The sequence below is a fragment of the Globicephala melas genome, chromosome 5 (genome assembly GCF_963455315.2).
Source record: "Globicephala melas chromosome 5, mGloMel1.2, whole genome shotgun sequence".
Lineage (NCBI taxonomy): Eukaryota > Metazoa > Chordata > Mammalia > Artiodactyla > Delphinidae > Globicephala > Globicephala melas.
In genome coordinates, this window is record NC_083318.1 from 26,998,910 (window position 1) to 27,021,554 (window position 22,645).

Genomic DNA, 22,645 nt, shown 5'->3' on the forward strand with positions numbered 1-22,645 from the left:
TATTTTTTTCTATAATATATTCATGGGAATATATTATAGATTTTTATCATGGAAAGTAAAGAGAAAATAACACTTGCTTTATGGAAATCATCTTAATTAAAGTTCTAGAGGGAATTCCCTGGTGGTCCAGTGGTTAGGACTCCGTGCTTCAACTGTAAGGGGCCCGGGTTCGATCCCTGGTCAGGGAACTAAGATCCCACAAGCCACACAGTGTGGCCAAGTCATAATAATAATAATAAAGTTCTAGAAACAACACCGGCATTAATTAGAAGAAGAGAATCCAGCCCTCCTTTTGAAGATATTATATGCAATCTCACAACCCCCCTTGGTCATTTAGAAAATGAATCTAAAATATTCAAAGAGGAAGAAGTCGGAGGCCTACAGGAGATCTACCCTTCTTGACACTCTATGATTTGGGATTGCTCCTGGTCCGTGCCAGCATGAAACCATTCCTCTTACCTTGGTAGCTAAGGAGTGGGCGGCTCCTGCTTCCAGCAGGACTGATGCCACGTCTACCTGGCCTTCCCTGGCAGAGATGTGCAGTGGTGTGTACCCATTTGTAGTGGCCGCATCTGGGTGAGCCATATGTTGTAGAAGCAGCTGAACAATTTCTGTCTTACCCAGGCGAGAGGCAATATGCAAAGGCGTCTGTTCCTCCTACAACTCAGATCAAGTAAAAAGTTAGTGCCAGGACAGACCAAACGTCACTAGTAATACATTTCACTCAGATGTTTCATGATGTCTTCTTGGAATCTCCAGGAACCCCTACCCAAAAGGAAATTACTGCTACTCTGACTACAATTTATATCTTGTTATATAGAATGACCTGTTTGGTCACAAAATCTTCCTTCAATTTTTTTAAAAGTAGATATTTCCATGAACTTGGTCACTGTTTTCTGGGCATGCCAAAATGTTTCTCAACTCATTAAGGCCTCAGCCTTCACTTATGTTTAAATATAAACCAGCTCATAGTTCTGAATAAGAAAGAAATCTAGTCCAGAAGCCCTAAGACCTAGATTCTCATCCAAAAGCTTTCACTAAGAGACAGTATTTATTCTGGGAACTGTATCAAGAGGGAAAAAAAAAGAGGGATGCTGGGAAAACTTTGTTCTTACTCCACTCAGCAAGCCAAGGATACAAATGCTGGTTATTTTCTTCAAGGAGAGACTGTGGATAAAGAAGATGTTGCAATCTGATTTAAAAAGATGTTGTTCCAGGAAACGTTGCAGATGGGTCTGGGACTTACATCCAGGGCTTCAAAGATGAAATGGAAGCCTGGCGAGGAGCAAATGGGGTTAAGTATTTGCCAAGTGCTTCTCATTTAAAAACAGGGAGAGGAGATAGCTGGTATAAGGGACAGGAAGGACACGCTGGAGAAGGCTTAAGAAATCACCTGACTCTAATGTGTGGTCAGGAAAATGTTTTCAGTGTTAAGAAAACGAGGCCAAACCATTGTCTTGATAAAAGAAAATTGTGTGTAACCTTAGTGATGAAAAGAGGTATATCTCTATAATCTGCCCAAGGGCATGTCATAACAAAGGTGAGAAAGGAAAAGCTGGGCCAACTTCCAGGGCTAAGAATGAATGGAGAAGGTAGAATAGAATAGGGAGAACTGTTGAAATAAATGCACTTTATCTTAAAGTTATAAGGAAAAAAGTATTAAGTGGAAGGTACAGGAAGAGATGAAATAGCACTGTATGCATTTCAGGGTGGTAAGAACTAAATAATAAACAGTAATAATACAATTATTTTAGCAATAGAATTGGAATTTTAGAAAAATTTGCACCTTATAAACTTCTTTCATGTATGATGCATACCTGACAAGTCCTATACTTAGACCTGAAAGGAAGGCGTAACATATATTATTCAACCATTTTCCAGTGAAAAGAGATTAAGAGGAATTAAATGAGTTTTCCAGGACTGTTCAAGGTTACGCAGCTATGAAAACAGAACTTGAATTCAGGCATTGGATTCTAAAGACATTTCTTTGTCTATTCATTCCACAGAAAGAGAGACAATATGATGGCCTCTAAGAAAACTAACAGGACAAGAGGTCTCTCAATAGGAAGGGAGACAGACAACACTTGAAAGATACAACTTTCTCTGAAATACAGAGGAGAAAAGAGAGGAATGGAGAGAATTAAAAGTTACAAAAATAAATGGACACAAAACACAATCAAAGACCAAAGAACTTGAGGATAGCTATCATGAACATCTGTTGTTTCTGGGTTTCCTGCTTGGACTTCTGCCCAGCAGAATTTGATTGAGGTGGGTATTACAAGTGACACACTCTAACATGTGTTTTCAGTGAGCGAGGGGGAGCGTTAGGGCAACGGTGACCCCTTAATCCATAGCTGAGAAGCGGCAGTCCTTGACTGGTGGTGGCCAAGTAACTGGTTAAATTATCGATCAGTGTCTCTTGGTTCTCAGAGCATTAAGGTACTTGTTTTTTTTTAAAAAAAAGGAAGTTAAGAAGTAAGCTGTTTTGCCCATTTTCTTCAACTTTTGGTACGCTCCTATCTGAAAGTGGAAAAGGGAAGAACCTACAAATTTGATAAGAAAGTCTTTCCACCTGTAATCAGAGATTATAAGACCTTGGAGGTTTGGGTAATTGTTTCCCTGTAGAATTGCAAAAGTTGAATTTGCCACTCCAAGCTAAAGCTAATTCTATCCAAGGCAAAGAATTGGGAAATCACAGAAGATAATATTCGTGGGAAGAGCTAAAGAAAAAAATGTGGGCAGCTTGATCCTCTAGGCCTCTTCCAAATAGAAGGGGCAATAATTCTCTCATCATAAAGCATCACTGACAGTGATACAGCCTGATCCAGGAAGACGTGAGCTCTGCCTTACCATCACTGCTAGTTTCCAAAATTAGGGAAACTTGCTGAGCCCCAACTCCTTTTACCAAAAGACAGAAATAGCAAAGGCTGGGACAGGGTTCAAATGTTTGATAAAATTTCTGCTATAAGTTACTAGCTAACAGGATTCCCAGGAACCACATATACCAGCAGTTAACTAAAGTTTTAAGTGAGTTTAAGACTAGGGGCCCTGTGATTGCTCAATCCCTAAAGCAAATGCCAGGCCCCTGTATTGTGCCAACAGAATACGGGCACCTAAAGCAAGAGAACTCCTAAAAGGGCAGGTCCCAGCGGCCCTCTCAGCTATGTCCATGGAGGACATTGGACAAGAAAGGACCTTCCTGAGGGCAGGGCTCTGGGGACAAGCACATTGGCTGACCCAGGAACTTATGCCACTGCAGCCCCGGCCTTCCAGTCTGTACAGCAAAATATGTCTCATGCTCTTGACTGGTGAATAGAGAATGCTGCTTGCACTTTTAACTGAGAGATATTATTGTGATGATATGACTTTTCTTTCATTATATATTGGGAGTAGGCATAAATATGACTTAGCCCCATGATTATATAACCATGAGGTATTATTTCTACACCTGATAGAGAAGAACACAGACTACCCAGAGATCTTGACCTTGGAGATCAGTGTAGTACTGGTATAATTTTAACTATCTCCCCTTTGGAAGAGAGTGAATTGTAGAGCAATGGTATTCAGTTAAGAGAGGGAGTTTTCAGAAGTGCATGCATGTGGGAATTTGACTACAAACTATTAAGCAGTTTTATTTTATATTAAGAGGGATTCATGAGAAACCCTTTTATTATTAAGTATGGATTACAAAATATTTACCAGGAACACTACCACAATTTCTGGTAAAATTAATGAAGTTCAAGATATTCAGAGCGCATTGACGGACCATAAATTTCTTTTTAACAGCTGAATTGCCAGGTAAACTTAAAAGGAAATGAGACTAGGCAGAGCACAGAGGATTTTTAGGGCAGTGAAACTACTATATGATACTATAAGGATGGATACATGTTATTATACGTTTGTCCAAACCCATAGAATGTACAACACCTAGCGTGAATCCTAACGTAAACTAGGTGCTTGGGGGAATAATGATGTATCAATGTAGGTTCGTCACTCACAACCAATGTACCACTCTGGTGGGGAATGCTCATAACTGGGAAGACTATGGGGTCAGGGGGCCTATGGGAAGCCTCTGCACCTTCCTCTCAATTGTGCTGTGGAACTAAAATTGCTTTTAAAAAATAGTCTTTAAGGGGGTGGGGAAGGGAAACAAGAAAAATGCCAAGGCAGGGAAGAAGAGAGTTTGAATAACAAAAGCATTCAATATATAAGAGCATAAAATGCCAATGATGAGTACCAAAGAACATAAATTACACTACTTGTACAATGGATAGAAAGGCAGAAAAAAATCAAAACTACTAGAGTAATGAAGGCTGCCCACGTATCACTGGATTCTGCATGAAGGTCTGCGGAAAAAAGTGCTATAAAATTCAGAGTCAGAGAATGTTAAGAAGTCTGGAAAGGAGTTTCAAGGTTTCTAAGTCCAACCCTTATATTTTAATAATAAAGACCCAGAAGTGAAATGACTTGTCTGAAATGACAATTTGTATGTTTCCAGCTGAATGTTTTCATTCCAATACAATACTGTTTTGAAAATGGACTCACTACGGTAGGATTCAAGGTGAAGTGAGTTCTAGCTTAGATATATCAAATATTGAAAAAGAAGCGAAAGTGTTTAAATATTCCATGAGAATCCCAAAGGTGCTAGTGCAAAAGTTAATGAAACAGCGTGGAAAAGGAAACAGAAGATATTGATAAAATATTCAGTGTAAAGGAAGAAGGTGAAAAAAGCAACTGGGAAGGGACATTTTTTAAAAAGAAGAAGAAAAAAAGTCAAGTTGTGGGAATCAGAAATAGGAGAATCCAATCTCCCAGGCCAAAATTCATTTATTTTGGAATAGTGGAAGGGTAGAATGCCTAAATATGGAAAATCAAAGTAAGAAGAAAAGTAGAACACATTATAGAAATGAGGAAAGTAAAACAGATGAAGGGAAACATTAAAACTTTGAATATGGTTTGTCTTTAAGTTACTAGTAAGGAATGTCTATGGAAATTTGATTGGCTTTGGTGGTAAGAAATAAATTTTAATATATATAGTATCTATATAATATAGGTTAAAATGTTAAAATTCATGAAAATGAAGATATATGTGGAAGGGCTTTCATAGGTAAAAAAAATTTATTAAAATGTTAGTCAATGCCAAATTTCTTAGATACTAAATTGTATTATTTTTTCAAATGTTAGTGTTTCTGAAATTGAAGTGCATTTTCCATTGTGTATATTTACCATACCATTTCACTTTTGCCTGAAAAACTGTCACTGAATTGATGTTTTCACTTACAGTCCTTGGCATTTCCACATCAAGAGATGAAGAATAGTGGCATCTCTTAAGGATAGAACTCATGCACGTAACAGAAGAAAACCGCAAGCACCAGCACCTACCCTGGCTCTGGCATCGACAAGGGCACCATTTCTCAGGAGGCATCGGACCACTTCCACCTGCCCCGCCCGGGCTGCCATGTGCAGTGCAGTCTCCCCACGCTGCCAGGAAACAAAGATCATTCAATCATAAGTAAACCCACTGCTCTGCATGGCATAGAATAAAAATGTGCCTTTTTGTGAAAGATAGCATTATATCCAAAAGTTTCAGAAATCTATGAAAAGGTATAATTATTTCATAATTGTTTAGTCTGGAAAAACAGTATCTTCTCCATCTTCAAAAGGATAAGACAAGCGTTTAATTTTTTTTTCACTCATGACAAACCAGTGAACTTACCCAAACATTCAGGATACCCTGAGGTTTAACTTCACAGTCAACGTGGCATAACCTAAATTGCTTTTGGTGGTATGAAGTTACCTTTCATCCTTCAAATCTAAAATCTGTCACACTTAAATATGTGATTACAGCTCTATCCCGTTTTTATGAGAAACTCTAGATGCTGCCGATCTAGTCAACAAAGTGCAAAAAAATCACATCATCTGTTACCATACATGTCATTTCTTTTCAGAATTCAAAATTTACTTCTGAAATAAACTATTTTTTTTACTTTGGCTTTATCTTTGTGTTATGAGACTAGATAAAGACTGTTCATACGAGGAATCTGATTTGCCCAGGAGGTCCTCTGCTTGTTATTGATGAGCGTATTGAATTACAGACAGTTACTCGAGAGAAATACTGAGAGATGAGTAAAGCAATGTTAACAGTGCCATCAGTTGAGGTGGGCAGCACTGAGCTTCAGGTGTCTCCTGAAGTAGCTTCATGCTGCATCAAGGAAGACACACTTATCAGAAAAAGGTAGCTTAACCTGCAGCATGAAGGATGATGGTTAGACATCAGAGAATGTTCTCATTGGGAAGCCTGTTAATTACTGCCTCTAAGAGAAGGTTTTTTTTTTCAATCTGCATATTTTAAAACCACATGTAGTTCTAAAGAAAGCAGGGATTCATTCTTTCAAACAATTTTACAGTTATAAAAGAATAAGATATTGGAATAAAAGTTATTTTAGTCACCACAACTATACTAGAAAATAAGGTTGATTTCAACCAGGTAAACTAGTCCAAATAAACTAAATTGATTTCAACGTTGGTTGAGGTAACTGGATAACGTTTGACAAATTCCAGTGAATAATTTCTTCTGATTACTTGCACAACAAACCCTTAAACCCAGATTTAAGACAAACTTTAGTTTGGTACTTAGCTCAGAGTTCATTTTTTGCTAGTATTCAGAGACCCATTCCTTATGAAGTTATGAGAAATTCAATTCCAATTATTTGAATTTGAGAGCATTAAACTGGATGTCTATGCTAATCTTCTTTTTGTTGATAATTCATTTATCCTCTAATGGCCTTATTTTCTGATGTCATCTTTTGACTTTTGTAGAGTAAATGTATTTGGAGTATGTTATTACATAAAATAACAGCAGTTATGACTGGAACAGCAGTACTTTTCAGACTTTGGATGTACGGCAAGATTTTTCCTCTTCAGACAGCCATGATTTCTAACTTTTCTATATCACTTAAAACCTGCCTCTAAAAAAAAACCCCTCAAATCTTTATTCCATTTCTAAGTCTTATAATAGTACAACAATTTTACTAATTTTAGTAGAATGAAGACAAAAAATGAGTTTCCTTATAAGAAGTTAAGTCAAAGAGGCCTCAGGAGTACCTACTCAATGATGAATTTATACGCTTACAAGCCAAACTTTATCAATGAGGGGTTTTCAAAATCTAAAAGGTTTCAAATACTAGTCTTAGTATTTCTAGTACCTTTATTTATGCTTAAAATAAGTTGTTTTTATGATGTTTACACATTTGAAATTGACAAGTTAGATATAAAACCTAAAGTATTAAACATTATATACAAAGAAAACATTATATATATATATATACACATATATATATGCAAATGGTCTCTCTACTTTAAAACAATGGTCTTGTTTAATTCTTATTTAATGATTTTTGGGTAATTGACCTTTATGTAAATTGCCTTTACCCTTTAATATTATGTTACCCTTGTTTATACATAAGTATAAATAAGAAAATGAAAGAGGGTATATATATTTTAATCAGTAGGTTCCATTTCTTAGTTACTGGGCACCTCATCTTATTCAATGCCCTGTTTTCCTTATCTTAAGCTCATTAACTTTAAGGATTAGGGGAAATTCTTAAACATAATATGAAGTGTGAACTTAGTCATGAATCCGTTGATTTGCTGTAAGAAGAGAAAAACTCGATTGTCCCCCACTTTGCATTGTGGACAGCTCCAAAAGTGCTGGGTTTTCTACTCCCAGAGTTGTCAATGAATACTTTGGATTATGGATGTATTACAACTGGCTTTCTAGGTTTTCAAGTGCATTTGTGAGCCTTCTGGAAAGGGAGATTTGCGGTAATAATATCTGCACATGATTGAGTTATTGGTACACTTCACACTTGGAGTGAATTTCGAGACAAAAACAAGACTGGCAGGAGAATGGGTATGCTCATGTCCAAAGCAGGTACTACATTTCATGCCCCTCCCCCAGTTGTTAAAACTGACTCTGCTGACAGCTACATTGACTTCCACTTTGGCTGCATCAGTTGTAAAGCATCAAAGCACAACAGACAGCACTGCATTCAAAAATGCAACATGACTTCAGGCAACACACAAAGGCTTCAAGGGTAGGGTACTTCGGGGTCAGGAAATGACCAACTCTGACACAGCAAGCAGGCAGTCAGTGTTCACACCGTTTCTTAATCAACCTGCAAAGAGTTTTGGATGCAGCAGCTATATCCTCACGTTCTGAGAATACACCAGTTCACAGGCATCCCACTGCTAGAGAAAGTTAAATTCCTCTAAATGTAGGGTTGCCAGATTTAGCATATCAAAATACAGGATGTCCGGTTAAATCTGAATTCCAGACCAACAAAGAATAATTATTTTAGTATAAGTGTGTCTCAACTATTGCATGGTACATACTTATACTAAAAACAATTATTTGGTGTTTATCTGAAATTCAAATTTAACCAGGAGTCCTGCATCTTATCTGGTAACCCTATGTACATGGTATCTGCTCTCTGAAGGACACATCATACAAAAATTAAAATGAACAAACAAAAAGCAACTAGGAAACACATTTGAGAAGAGGATTACATTGGCAGGTGGCTCTCAAGTATTTGTTTTGAGAAGGCTGAAGAGAAAGAGTATGTAATGGACGAATGAGAAGATAAAACAAAATGAAGAACTTTATAATGACCAACAGGTGGAATTTAAAGTTTAATATAGCAATTGCCAAATTTGGGAGTATTCAAGAACCTAAATATGTCAACATTTTTATTGTTTTAATTGATATTTTGTTTAACAAATAAAAATGTGTTTTTTATTTGAAAATCTATATGTAGCCCATATAGTTTTTTGCTTTTGTTTTCGTTTTTTTTGCGGAGTGGAGTATATCAATATGGAGCAAATACATAACCATCAAATAATTTGGAATTGGTCAGTTAAGAAGCAAATTAAGAGTGCCGCAAAATCATACAATCATTTCATGTGGCTTTTCTTTGATGATTTTGCAAAAATCTCCCCTCAGAACGATTAACATGGGGGATTTCAACCAAGCATTGCATAGAATATACTTGTCTATGTTACTATGATAATATAATTTTACACAGTATTACCATTGCTCCTGAGATCCTGTAGGCATTTTAATGCAAAGAAGGAAAATACAGTACAGTGGGAAAGTACTCAGAGAACTTCTTTTAAAAGGTACTGGTTTGTGTAGGTCTCAATTTTAAAAAGGGAGGTGGTCATCTCTGAACAGAAGAAGGATGCTATTGATTTCTTTTAAAGTTCCAAGAAGTGACCATAAATTAAACTCAAATTGGCATGTTGTGAAATTACTCTTATCCTTAGTGGAGAAATTTAAAATTAGCATATATTATTACTTTAGGATCAGTAAGCTGTAATTAGGGGGGTGTATAAATACAGACTATATTTCAATTCTTTGATGGTTTTATACTCCAATTGTGAATAATATGAAGAGAGGTATTAACACATATTTAAAATCAAATAAATTTATTTCACATGGATTTTGTCCATGCATCAGAAACTTCAGCACAGAAACAGTGTATAAAATACAAGGAAATGAGAAAATGAAAGGGAATATGAATAAAAAGTAAAATTGAACATTCCATTTCACAACTCAAAAGGAATGGAATACCAAAAATTAGCAACAATAGTAAACCAATTGCTTTTGAAAATATGATTCATTTTAATAATAAGCACTAAGATTAATTTGGGGAGTTATTTCTGTTGAATACTTTTTTAAAAATCTCAATATTCCAGTGGGTCCTGGTGAGCTTCAAATACATGACAGTATTTTGTACAGAGCAAGTTCTCTTGCTCAGGAGAAAATCTGTATTCAATGATCAAAGTTTAACTGGGCTGACTCCAAGAAAATGAGATAAATATAAAGAAATGGGAAGTAAAAATCCTAATTTACATTAGGTAGAAGAATTCTGGAATATCCAGCATTTACTGTCAGAACAAAAGTTGTCTGAAGACCAACATGGATTTCAGAATACATGAAAAAGTTGCAAGTTATAACTAATTCAGCCAACCAAATCAAAAGGAAAAATCAAAGTAAGGTTAGAAAATGGAAAATCCATGTAACTGAAGGAGGGAGGGAGAATTTGATATTAAGTAAAAAATCTTCTAATATTGGTCTATCTCTGGTTAATCATTTGATAGAATTGATTATGGTACTGACTTAATATTTTAACCAAAATTTCCTGGAATATGATTCACTCAAGCAAGTAGAGTGAGTCCTGAATATTTTATTCCAATCAATCATTCCTTCATGTTCAGAGGAGCTTTTAAAATGTATTTTGTCTTATAAGTGTATTTAAGATGCATGTTCAATTTATCTGCACCAGGAAGCTGACACAGTCTTATTCCACAGCTTCCATTTTATTACTTTGTAAAACATTTCTTACCCTATGGAGGTTCCTTTCAGCGACCTTCTAGCAATTATTTCAATAATACGTTATCACGGGGGCTCTTCTCAAAGCTCAGCCGCTGAGCTTTGATCTCACACACACACACACACACACACACACACACACACACACACACACACACACATCCCTACACACCCACACGCTTCCTCTCTTTCTCCCTGTGGTTATTCTGACCCAAGCCATACTCACAATGTTAGTGACATCTGGAGAGGCTCCATTCTGCAGCAGAAGTAGGACAATGTTCAAGTGGCCCATGAAGGCAGCCACATGTATTGGTGTGAGGCCAGACTGCGAAACAAAGCGACAGCAGTTTTACTCCTCTGCACCGGTGGGGGCTTTGGGGCTTCTTCAGATAAATAATACTTGAGCGAAGAGGACAGAAGATGGGCAGAAGGAAGGGGAAGAAGGAGTAAGAGAAGGAATGTTTCGTGACAAGCTGAAACATTTTTCTACCTCTGTTATAGCTTGGATTGAAGCCCCATATTTCACCAGCAGTTCCATGACTTTGATGCGGTTTTTCTTGCAGGCAATGTGCAGTGGAGTAAAACCATTCTGTGCAAAAGACAATCAAGTTAGTTGAAAACATGCAGAAATGATTCTCACACAACTCCATGCTGGCACATTGCAGGCAGTAATGTTACATCCTCATTCATGTAGTGCGACCATTTCTTCAAGTGCTGTAGGTGTTGGATTTAGAGAGAAAGTGGTGGTGTATTCCTGGAGGCTCTGAACTTGGTTTATGTGTGGTGGGCAGGTATGGCATTGTTCGTGTGGTTACAGAGAAAACAAAAAGGAAGAAAATTACATGGGCCTACTCTTCCAAGAAGGAAAAAACTGAGGCAATTATACTTTACAAGTTCTAAAATGTTTTAAAGCATACTGATTGGTCAGATTATGGAATGGCTTAAAGATGCATCAAAGATAAGCATGTGTTTTTCTGATGATGAGCTACTTCTTAAAGGGAAAAATCATTACCTGTTTTACTTCAAAAATCTAAGAACATGACTATAATAAATGTTTCAGCCTAGCTACTATTTTCTTTAGGGAATAGGTGTTACAAATGAACAGAAATCGTTATTTGTGTTGATAGTTTTTTTATATCCAGAAGTTATAATGTTTATATTAAAAAGTTTTTATGAGGAGTTGTTGCATGTTAGTGGAAATCATTATTTATGTTGATAATATTTAATACCCAGAAGTTATATTTCTTATATTTTAATATATTTTTTATAACTTATGTCAATTACATACATTTTGTTTCGAAAAGAAATGATTATTAAGTTCCCAAATATTTTCAAAATAAGTATGGAGAATTTTTGGAATAACTGGAAGAAGGTATCTCTTAGAAGCAAAGGAATGTGGAGAAGTCTTTAAGGTATTTTCTAACTTTCCATACTGGGCTAATGTGCAGCAATTAGGGGAAACTACATAAAAATTTGTTAACTAGCCCCATGCTTAATCCTTATGTGTTATATTTAAGTATTATATTTTTATCTGAACAATGATGTCTCTATATAGAATCGTATCTATTCTGCTAGTTAACAATTTTGCATGTCCCAATAGGGACTGTTTATCAGTCAATATTTTTCTACACTAGCAGTTCTCAGGAAAGCATATGATTTTCTTTAACCTAATGACATTATTGTTCACAATATTTGTTAAGTAATTTCCCATTTATGAGCTATGTAATAAGCCAGATATAAATAACTACATGTATGTGCAGCACTTAAAAGATCTGCAGTGATTAGAATGTGATATTTTACATGCTTATTGACCACTATCCAAATGAAAATGAGTACTTTCCTCCTTATAAGAAAATAAATATCCTTACATAATTGCACATAAACCTAAAAGTATAGTTGCTTCCCAGGCAATAATAAATAAATTGATTCCAATGGAAAATTTCTAATAAAAATAAGATTAATATTTGCTAATTCTAATGACATTCTCTTAAATATTGATTGTCTAAAGACTAATTTAACTTACATAAACCATTTAACAAATAGAAAAAAGGGTTTGCTTTTAGTTGGAGAATTAAGAAACAAGAGGCATAAATTAGTACATATCTAATACTTCCAATGATTATGGTTAAAATATAAGTGAAGCAAGAAGATTTATTCAATATTAGAACTTGGGAGAAACAGAAGCTGCTCTAGGGACAGCCTCTTGCAGATTTCTCCTGAGCAATTCCTGAAATAGTTTATATAAAATGCTTCCTGAAGCAAGAAGACCCTAAGCATTACTCTTCCATTAGCCTGTGGCTGAGTAATCAGGTCAATAAGGAATATCTCCAAGTGAATTCTTCACAGGCTTACATTTTACATCATCTTACATAGTAAAATCTATTCGCCACTTTAAAACTTTCTTTGTCAAAAAGAAATTAATAAAGTTCAACTTTTTTACAATTTTATTCTGACTCTATATAGAGGTGTCTAGAACTTACTTGATAATTGCTATTTTTCAACTTCTATTTTCCATTTAAAAATGCTATCACTCCAGAGGTTTCATACCTATCTATGAGTTGCTAATTATGGAAATGTTACCTTGGTGTTCTCTTAAATCTATCCTTGCCATCATTTAATAGCAAACTGTGAAGGCATGAAGTAGGCAGGCAGCTTGTGGGAGGTGACAAATTTATAATTAACTACACATCTATAACCATGCACTGCTGTGCCTACAACCATTGGTCAATCAATGCGGGTTTGCTTATGTCGATCTGTATTCAGTTAATGTGGACTGGGCTAGGTTTACCAGGGCTCTGGCGTTTGGATTGGCTCTCTTGTCCAGAAGGAGTTTGGTTACACGGTAGTGACCACAGTGTGCGGCAACGTGGAGGGCCGTCAGGTAGTCCAGGGTGACGTCATCAACAGGCGCCTTGTGCTGGAGCAGGTGCTTCACACATTCCACGTGGTCTCCTTGGGCAGCCATGTGAAGCGGAGACAGCCCATTCTGCGCATCAAAACCAAACCAAACCAAGGCCACATTTTAGTCATTACTTTCAGATTCTGAAACACGACAAACAATTCTTGATCTCTGGAACCATTGGTAGCAGAGAAAAATAATTTCCACTCGACACCTAAACATACAGCAGATTATGTTTGGCAGAGAGGAAAGATAAGAGAATGTTTAATTTCATAACTGTGATATTCTTAGGCAAAAATTAATAGGTCTTTCATGAATGAATATATAGTACGTGTAGCAATTCAGCTGGCCCACAATTATCAGGGCAATATTAGCTGTACAAAAACAAGTAATAGCTGAGGCTTAAATTATCTGTATCCAATTCCATACATAGAAATCTACATTCAATTCATCTCTCTGCATGAATTTCTTTACTTCTCAATGGAGGGGAAAGTGGATGCAGGAGGAGCAAGTGGGTGGGTCAGGGAGAGAAGGAGACTTTGATCATCTCTTAGATCCACACTGCTCGGAAATTCTGCAACTTCTTTTTTCTGTCATGATGCGTAAATTGGATTTGGAGAAAGCAGTCAGATAAGAGCTAGAAAAGTATAAGGCAAATATGGACCATGTGTCAATGACCTCCCAACTTTAAAATTTTGAGGATAATCTAAATTTATCATCATTGATACTGCCAAAAACAGCTTTAGACTTAATCCTCAGAGAAGGTCAACAGCAGGGATACAAGACAGCCAAGTAGTTCACTGATAATTATTAGTCTAGGTGAGACTCTCATTTTTAAAAATTTAATAAACAAGCTTATAGGAAAAAGCGAAATTAGAAAACATTTGCCCATTAAAAGAAGGGGACTATTGTCCTTTCTTACTAATCAATGCAAATACAGTCACTAGAAAATAACTGTTGACCAAGGATTTAGTTTGGCAGTCATCATATTCAAAGAAGCAGAAATTGTCTGGATAAAGAAGCCAGAATAGGCCAAAGGCCCAACATTCTCAACCAGGAAGGTGATTTCAACAGTGTAGGACAGTCGCAGATTACGCAGCCACAGATGCTTTATGCTGTATCCTTATATATGAATGATATTTGATTTTACAAGAAGGCCATTAAAAATGTTCCATCTCGGTAACCCATGGTCTTCATTAGTGATATGACAATTACTGGCAGATTCTGTAGATGAGATTATTTTATGGTTTGTGCAACAGTATATCTACCTACCCTCAATTTGAGATAAGCCTTTTATTGGTTATAACATGACTAGCCTGAAATTTTGTTATTTCCATTTAAATTTCAATCTGTTTCCTCAAGGAAACTTTCCATAATTATCTTTGCATGACCCAGCCCAAAATGTTACATTTTAAAGACAGATCTCTACAACATTCTCAGTATAGGTATAAGAATAAAAATAACGCAGATGATTTACTTCTCATCTTCATATATTTCTGATTTGAAGCCACCCTTTCATGATCTGCGTGGCACATCTCTAAAGACTGAGTGCATTCTATACAAATTTTGAATGTGTGGGCCAGTTTTGCTCCAAATTATATCAACTAAATATTCAATTAAGATATAATATAAATTAAAAAATATTTGCTGTGTTTGCTGCCTTATTTTTCTCACCTTACCCTAGTAACAGCATCAGTTGATATGAATCATGTTCAGGGGATGGGGGAGATGAAATAGGGGGAAAATATTAAGACATGTCCCTTGTCTAAATTTTTGTTGTATTTAAGGATCCGAGGGTTGTTACATGTCCCATTAAATAACTCTGTGTGATTATCTTCAAATTTCGTCTCATGATATTTTCTGGTAACCCAAAGAAAACCTCCAACAAATCAGCTCATCACTTGGTTTCTATTTATATGGATAAGAGTTTTCCCCATGGTTGGGCATGTTGATGAAATGAGACAAAAAATCCTAGATGTACTGTGCCATAGAGAACAGTATGCTTTTTTATTGGTTCTTTGTAGCTGGCCTATCCTAACTCATGCTTTCCACATCACCTATTAATCCCAATTATAATCAAACAACACCACCAGTGAGTAATTCTTTTTACTAGATATTGTCTATTTTACTAGATATTGTCTAAAGATTGGAGAGCCAAAAGACTTATCTTGTATTGCTACTTGTGCTTCTTTAAAAGACAGTTTTATAAAAGACAGTTTTTATATATATTTTATAGTCATCTCAGAGAATCATAAAAATGTAGACTAATAAAATGTAAGAAATTTCTCACTTATATATAATATTCTCATTCACGTATAATAGACTAATATTTACATTTCCATCTGCAGAGAGAATAGCAGGTAAAAATATAGAAAGAACTTGAAGTTATACATTTAATACATCTTAATGCATTTTTTCTTTTAAATAGTTTAAAAGGTTTGATATCTATTACTCATTCCTTGAACACAAATATTGAGCAACTAGAATACGCTTGGCTGATGCTTTGATTTCAAGAAGAATAGAGATTATCAAAAAAATGTCTTAAAGAGTTTGTTGGATCCCATCTTCCTCATAATGACTCACCTTCGTCCTTGCCAGCAAGGGAGCCCCCCGCTCCAGCAGAAGCTCCACCACTTGGTCATGTCCACTTCTTGCAGCGCAATGAAGGGGCGTCAAGCCATCCTGCCAAAAGAATGAAAGATAGGCCTCAGTTCACTTTTTTTAAAAAAACAAGATTGTATCTACTGCCACCTTGAAGAGAGGGTTTCCAAAACTCAGCCCTAGTGACTCAGTAGATCAGTAATAGAATTGCTATCAGTTAAATAATAAAGAACAGTAAGAGAGAAAACAAGACAGAGATCTCGGCAGAGAGAAAGAGAATGAGAAAGACAGAGACAAAACAGAAAGAGGGAGAGAGCAAGAGAAATCCCATGTGTGGAGGTTTAATGTAAAAAACACTGTGGCTGGTCATGTGTTTGCATATTTAGGAAGATGGAAAAGCAGAGGGTGTTGCATTTGTTGAACTTGAAAGCCCTACCTGCCTGGAGCCACACCCAGAGATTATACTGTTATACTATTTTCCTTCTGGTTGTCCTAACACAACTCCTAAAATTTCTTCTTAATCTAATTTGTCTGTCTTCTCTCTTGAATTGTCATTATTTTCATAAATTCTCCTAAAATGCTCCCTGAGGCTCGTAAAAGGGAAGGGTTATTTTTTCACATTCTTCTAAAGGTTTCCACTCAGATTTTTCATCATTTTACAAAATACATAATTATTTTTCAAAAATTAAATTTAGGGCTTCCTTGGTCGCACAGTGGTTGAGAGTCCGCCTGCCAATGCAGGGGACACGGGTTCGTGTCCCGGTCAGGGAAGATCCCACATGCCGCGGAGCGGCTGGGCCCGTGAGCCATGGCCACTGGGCCTGTGCGTCCGGAGCCTGTGCTTTGCAACGGGAGAGGCCCAACTGTATGTTACGCTATTTATAAAACTTTCTGACCCTGATAACCTCACAGGTAGTTTCTGATTCTAGAGCAATCTCCAAATACCCTCTGTCTTTTGGGTTTTATTTCTCTTATTCATAGTCCAGCCACAATGGTATAAATAAGCCCTTTAATAATCTCTATTCAAATTATCAAATTTGAGTGTGTCATCTGTTTTTGTCTAGGACCTTGATGATAATTATTCCTTGCTTTGTTAAACCTATTTAGCCAGTATTGAGATACTAAACAGACCTTGCAGTTTTGGTTACCTGGGAATTAGCATGAAAAGACTGTCTCTTGAGAAAAAAGTATTGGGATGCCAAGTTATTTTAAAGTTTGCCAAAAGGAGCTTAAGAGACAAACTGTGTGGGCAAAGTGATTAAAATGATGATGCTTTTGTATCTTGTCCTCAGTGCCCTATGGTGGAAACACAGAGCATTGGTTGCTATATAAGTGAAATAGCAGTTAGATACAGCTTGATTTCTCAAACATATTCTTGGTGGGAGCTTCATTGAGATCTAGAGTTTGAGAAATCCAACACAGTAAATGAAAGCATGATGTGCACGGTCCAGCGGGTAGGCCCTGGAATCACAGAGCTCTGGGTGTGAGTCTCAGATCAGCCCGTCATGGGTGAAGCTCTCTGAGGCTCAGCTTCACGATATTTCAAATGAGGATGCTTTTTCTTACCCTGTTTAATTTACAGCATTGTTTGAAAAATGAGGGGATGCTGCCTTACATCATTTTTAAAAAGGTATTGCTTTCTATGGATTACATGAAATATTCATTGGGTAATCACGTTGAAACCTCTAAAATGCTCTCAGAACAACAATAGGAAAATATGGAGAACACTTAATAAACCCGCAAGAACATCAAGTAACAGTAAGGATTAAGTAATTGGGTCTAAATCTTACAGTTTAGTGATGCAGTTTATCTGCTCTTAAAAAGGATATGTGAGTTATATCAAATTCAAGTTGCCCAACATGCTCAATCTGGGTAGATTTTGGATATTTTCTACAAAGTGCAGTGTCTCATTATTGTCCCCCATAAAATCTTTATCAAAAGGTTTTGTATTCAAGAACTTTTAAACTTATTCTTTTAATTTAGTTTTTACTCTTAGAGACTATGATCTGTTCATTATCTTTTTTTTTTTCTTTTTTTAAATTCTTAAGACTGTGTTTGAAGTTTACATTTTCCTCCCCTCCAGAGTCCCCTTCCCTGTGTTCTCTTTCTTCGCTGGAATCAGTTCAAATCACATGGTGATGTCAGTAATTCTTAAAGGGACACCATTCATCTAGCTGGTAACCCACAGCATTAGCTTCTTATGACCATTTCTTTCCTTATCTTTTCCTCTCTTCCCTCTCAGCTTACATTATTCTTCCAGCAATGTATCCTGAATTCTGTGTACTAATATAGGCTCTGCTAATTACTAAGCTGTGTGTCCTAGGTTAAGTTATATAACTCCTCTGGAACTCATTTTTCCCCTTGGTAGTCTCATTCTCAAATGGAGACCTCTATATTTTCTCAACAAGAAAATAATAATACTTTGTAAGTTGTTAGGAAGATGAATTAAGATGGTATTTGTATAGTACTTAGCAGGGTGCCCAGAACATAGTGGGCATATGACAATTGGTAGCCACTATTGTTATTATTTTAATTATTACTCCTAATAACAAATAGCAAGGGTGATCCCTTTTTCTGATGTATTGTTTTTCATTCATCATCCTTTAATGTTTTTTGTATACTTTTATTGTTTTCATTGAAATATGTATTTCAATATTTTAGCCATAATCCTTACAGGAAGTATTTCCACATTTAAATAAAAAATAAATTTAAAAATAAAAAATGAATAATGCCTTTAATAAAACTTGAATTAATAATATCATTTTAGCTATAACGTTTCTGTTTTAACATTAAGATGAGGTTTTCCAGATACCAGAAAACCAGGGCTCTGGTGAAAATGTCTCAGAGTTTCACACTAGATTCTAGTCAATGATGAGAATGCCAATGAGATGCAAAATGTCTCAGTGATTGACACAGTGCTGGTGAAAGTGGTGGAGAAACTACGGCTATGATTTTTTTTTTAATTACCCCAAAGCCTTTATATATCTTGCTCTTCTCCTAATAATGAAAACATTATAAGTGACAAAATAATAAGACCAAGGGAAAATCTTTGATGGAACATACTAAATTCAGAATGTTTATGACTAATTTGACTGCTAGGGGAAATTGAGACCTCTGTGAAGAAAATGAAACAATAATATTAATATTATTTGAAATTCCATATAAAGACACACTATTGTGTTACCTAAAAAGATAGTCAAAAACAAGTATAACATTTTTTAATTTAAAAATATATTTTTAAAGGACAAAAGAAAAAGCAAACCATATTCCCTTAGTAATCAAATATTATAGTTCCAAAAATATATATATATTATAGTTCCAGAATTGGCCTCCTGATTCCAGACCACAGTACTGCATTTCAGTATTTACCTCCTACTTGATTTTACTTTTGGTAAGAAGGATACAGGTCTGATAGTTATAGCCAAAACTGAAAGAACCTAACTGTTTTTAAAATCCTACTGCTTAGAGATGAGGAAGTATTTTCACTTACAGGGAAAAGCTCAGCACCACCTTCATTATTGTGACTGATCCTTAGGGTGCACTGGAACCAGTTTGCACACACTAGTGAGAGTCAATGTTTTGCACGTCTTTTCCCAATTCTGCATTCAGGGATACCATATTGGTAGCTCCAATTGGCCATGGTGAAAGTATGGAAGTATTTACACCATGGAAATCATCAAAGGCAAAGGTGACAAATCAGAGCTTTTTATTTTATTTTTTTGAAGAGCTGATTATTAAATTTTTACCAGTACACTGCTAACCTAATCCCTTGGGTACTGTTGATTTGCATCTCTGAGTAAAGGGATATAGTCTGTCTTGTTAACTACTGTTATCTCTAGGGTTCACAACACCAAGTAGGAAATCAATAATTATTTGTTTAAGGAAGAAATGAACAGAATGTCGGTACAATGTATAATTAGAAAATCCATTTTCATTTTATAAATTCTTGAATGAAATTCCATTTATTTGCTATATCTAAAGGCTAAACCTGATGAAATACAGTCCAAATATTCCCTTCAAGAATAATTAACCAAGGCTTACATTTCATTGTTAAATTGCTCCAGGACAATTAGTTAATGGCAGAACTAGCATAAGAATCCATTTCTCTCCATTTCTTAGTACTCTTTCATAAAAAAACAATGTCTATTTGGAGTTAGACTTTTAAATTGTATATGCAAATGTATGTAGGGAATGCAAATTAGAGCATCTTTTAAAGAATAAAGCAAATATTGTGACAATCAATAAAAACAAAATCAATTGCCTCAATAATGAATGAATACTCCAGAAAAGCATTAATAAGAGCAATGTGCATCCTTAAGACATTGACCAAGATAAAAGTTTTTTGCATTTACAAAGTGCTGTCTTTCCACTGGTACTCTCAATTATTAGAGTCTCAAGAGAAACAGAAAGGTGAGTGTAAAGGGACTCATTATGTTAGAAATGTACTTAAAGGAGGAGGTACAGAAACTCTTTCCTTTAAATATAGAGAACAAGTAAGGAAAGCATGCAGCATTATATGTAATTGTTCCAAATTCTGCACACCTACAACATAGCAAGGGAAAAGGCATGCCATCAAATCAAAGGGTAGAAACCACATAAAATTTTGATGCAAAGACAATGGACACCACAACAAAGATCTTGATAGACAAAGCAAACCACTCCAGTACTCCCACATGATAATATGACACAAGTGCTCTGGACCAAATGTCTTAGAGAAATGAGATTAAGAAAGCAACATTTCCTGAGGTCATTAAAACCCAAAATGTATAGTCTGGGACTGGTGTAGTTTCTAGAAGCTCAGAGATGATAAGGTTTATTAAACAAAATATTTGTTAGCCTCAAGATTTGCAAGGGAATTAAATTAGATCCTTATTCCTTGGACTATGAGAATGCAAAGTCCCAGAATTAAACAAAGTGAAGATAAAATATCACAAGGGACATATTCTATCTACTAACTTCACAGACTTCTTCCACCATATATTTCAAAATTTTATATAATAGGAATGTTTAAAGTTTTACTTAAGTCTATGATTAATCAAGTCTACTCCAGAGAATTAATATTAAAGTACAAGACTAGTTTAGTTTAATGTTTAAGCAAGTAATTGTGCATAATTTCCATTACATAATAAAAAATTATGAGTAGCTAAGTAATTTACTTAACGCCACTTAAAAAATACCTAAGAGTTGATTCTCAAACGACCCTATGAAGTAGGTAGTATTATAGCCTAAGCTCAGAGAAGGCAAGTAAATTGCCCGTGTCATTCAGCTTGTAAGCAGTAGAAGCAGGCTTTGAAATTAGGTAATCTGCATTCAAAGTCTGCATTTTCAACAGGTGTACTGTCCTGCCTATCTTATTATTTATTTGTTGGGAGTATGTAAAAACTCAGAATTATATTTAACTCAACAAGTTTGAAATGAATGAAGGGCACTGCCTCTTAGCGAGTTGACATGAGTAGAAGTGCAACATAATAAATATGCCTTTTTTTCCATAAGCATAATAGGAGATCTCCTGCTCAGATCCCTATAGCATAACCACTTAAGAAAAATGATTTAGGAGCTGAAAAGTTCGAAGCAAAAGATTTTCAACATGTATTAAAATATTTTACATAAAAACCACACTCTCATAGCTTAATGTATGCAAATGAGTTTGGGTTCTTGATACTTACAGCTAGCCAAATCAGAGATGAGTAAGTTCAATCTTTGATCTTTGTTCCATGAAAATCAATAAGCAAGGACTTGAAAAACTGTCTCAATGAGAGAGGCTAGCATTCTGTTTCTCCAGGCACTTACGAGCAAACATTAATTCCACTTTACATATGATGTGCAACCTTTAAATGCTGTATGAGGTTTAAATCGAATCCAAGAAAGCAATTTCCTTGAAAACACATTGCCTGTGTTTAGGGACTGGTATTTTAAAGTGTCTGCTAAAAGAATACAAAAAATAATAATGGTAGGAAATTGAAAGAACAGAGATACTCACCCTGGTTTTGGCATCGATCTGACCACCACGATCCAGTAAGAGCTTCACCATGTTTGTATTTCCCCTTTTGGAAGCCACATGCAGAGGAGTGATTCCATTCTACACCGTGGAAAGACCAAACAAGAGCATGTTGGGTATGACAGGGCATGATGGTGATGGCTTCGTATTAGCACAAAGGAGATTGTGATCTATTTTGTAATTTTATCTGAGGTTTCTATGGTTTCACAATGCTTTTGATTTTTAAGGAACAAAAAAAGCACACAAAGCGCTGTAGAGAATGATAAATGCAATGAAACTGCATAATTAAGTTAGTCAATAACTACAACATATGTACTGAATGTACACATCACAGTCAAGAGACAAAGGGAGCACTTTGGCATAATACTCAATAGAAACAAAATTTCAGATCCTACCTAGATAGAGCCCTAGGCTAAAGTCTAGCTTTCTTATTATAACACTTATGTACTTAAAGATTCTGGGATCCCAAAGTTTACTATGCTTAAAAATAGAGTACACATATACATATCAATACCCAATGTAAAAGTGATTATTAAAAACACCTTCTTCAGAATAATTCAGTATGAAAAACTTGAGAATAACTCAATGTAGTTTCAGAGAAGAAGACTTCTAAGGACAAAAATACTATATACATGAATTATATGTATTTCTTTCCTTGGCTATCATATACCATTATTAGGTCAAGGATGTGTACCTGATTTTTTGGTATGTTATGATTTTGCAAATATTCAAGTACTGCATTTACTGATTCATA

At 35.6% G+C, this 22,645-nt stretch overlaps 1 protein-coding gene across 50 annotated transcripts in view; it reads right to left on the reverse strand.

The window, feature by feature from the left end:
* The window catches only part of ANK2 (ankyrin 2), a 690,343-nt gene that overhangs the window by 119,315 nt on the left and 548,383 nt on the right, over positions 1–22,645 (reverse strand). For 49 of the 50 annotated variants that reach the window (XM_060299088.1, XM_060299047.2, XM_060299051.2 and 46 more), the window contains 7 exons: positions 21,874–21,972; positions 15,876–15,974; positions 13,182–13,379; positions 10,884–10,982; positions 10,620–10,718; positions 5,383–5,481; positions 460–657 (listed from right to left, as the gene is read on the reverse strand). In XM_060299088.1, coding sequence (XP_060155071.1) covers positions 460–657; positions 5,383–5,481; positions 10,620–10,718; positions 10,884–10,982; positions 13,182–13,379; positions 15,876–15,974; positions 21,874–21,972 — 891 coding nt within the window. The remainder of the gene's footprint in view (positions 1–459; positions 658–5,382; positions 5,482–10,619; positions 10,719–10,883; positions 10,983–13,181; positions 13,380–15,875; positions 15,975–21,873; positions 21,973–22,645) is intronic. The other variant, XM_060299059.2, reaches the window with a different exon arrangement.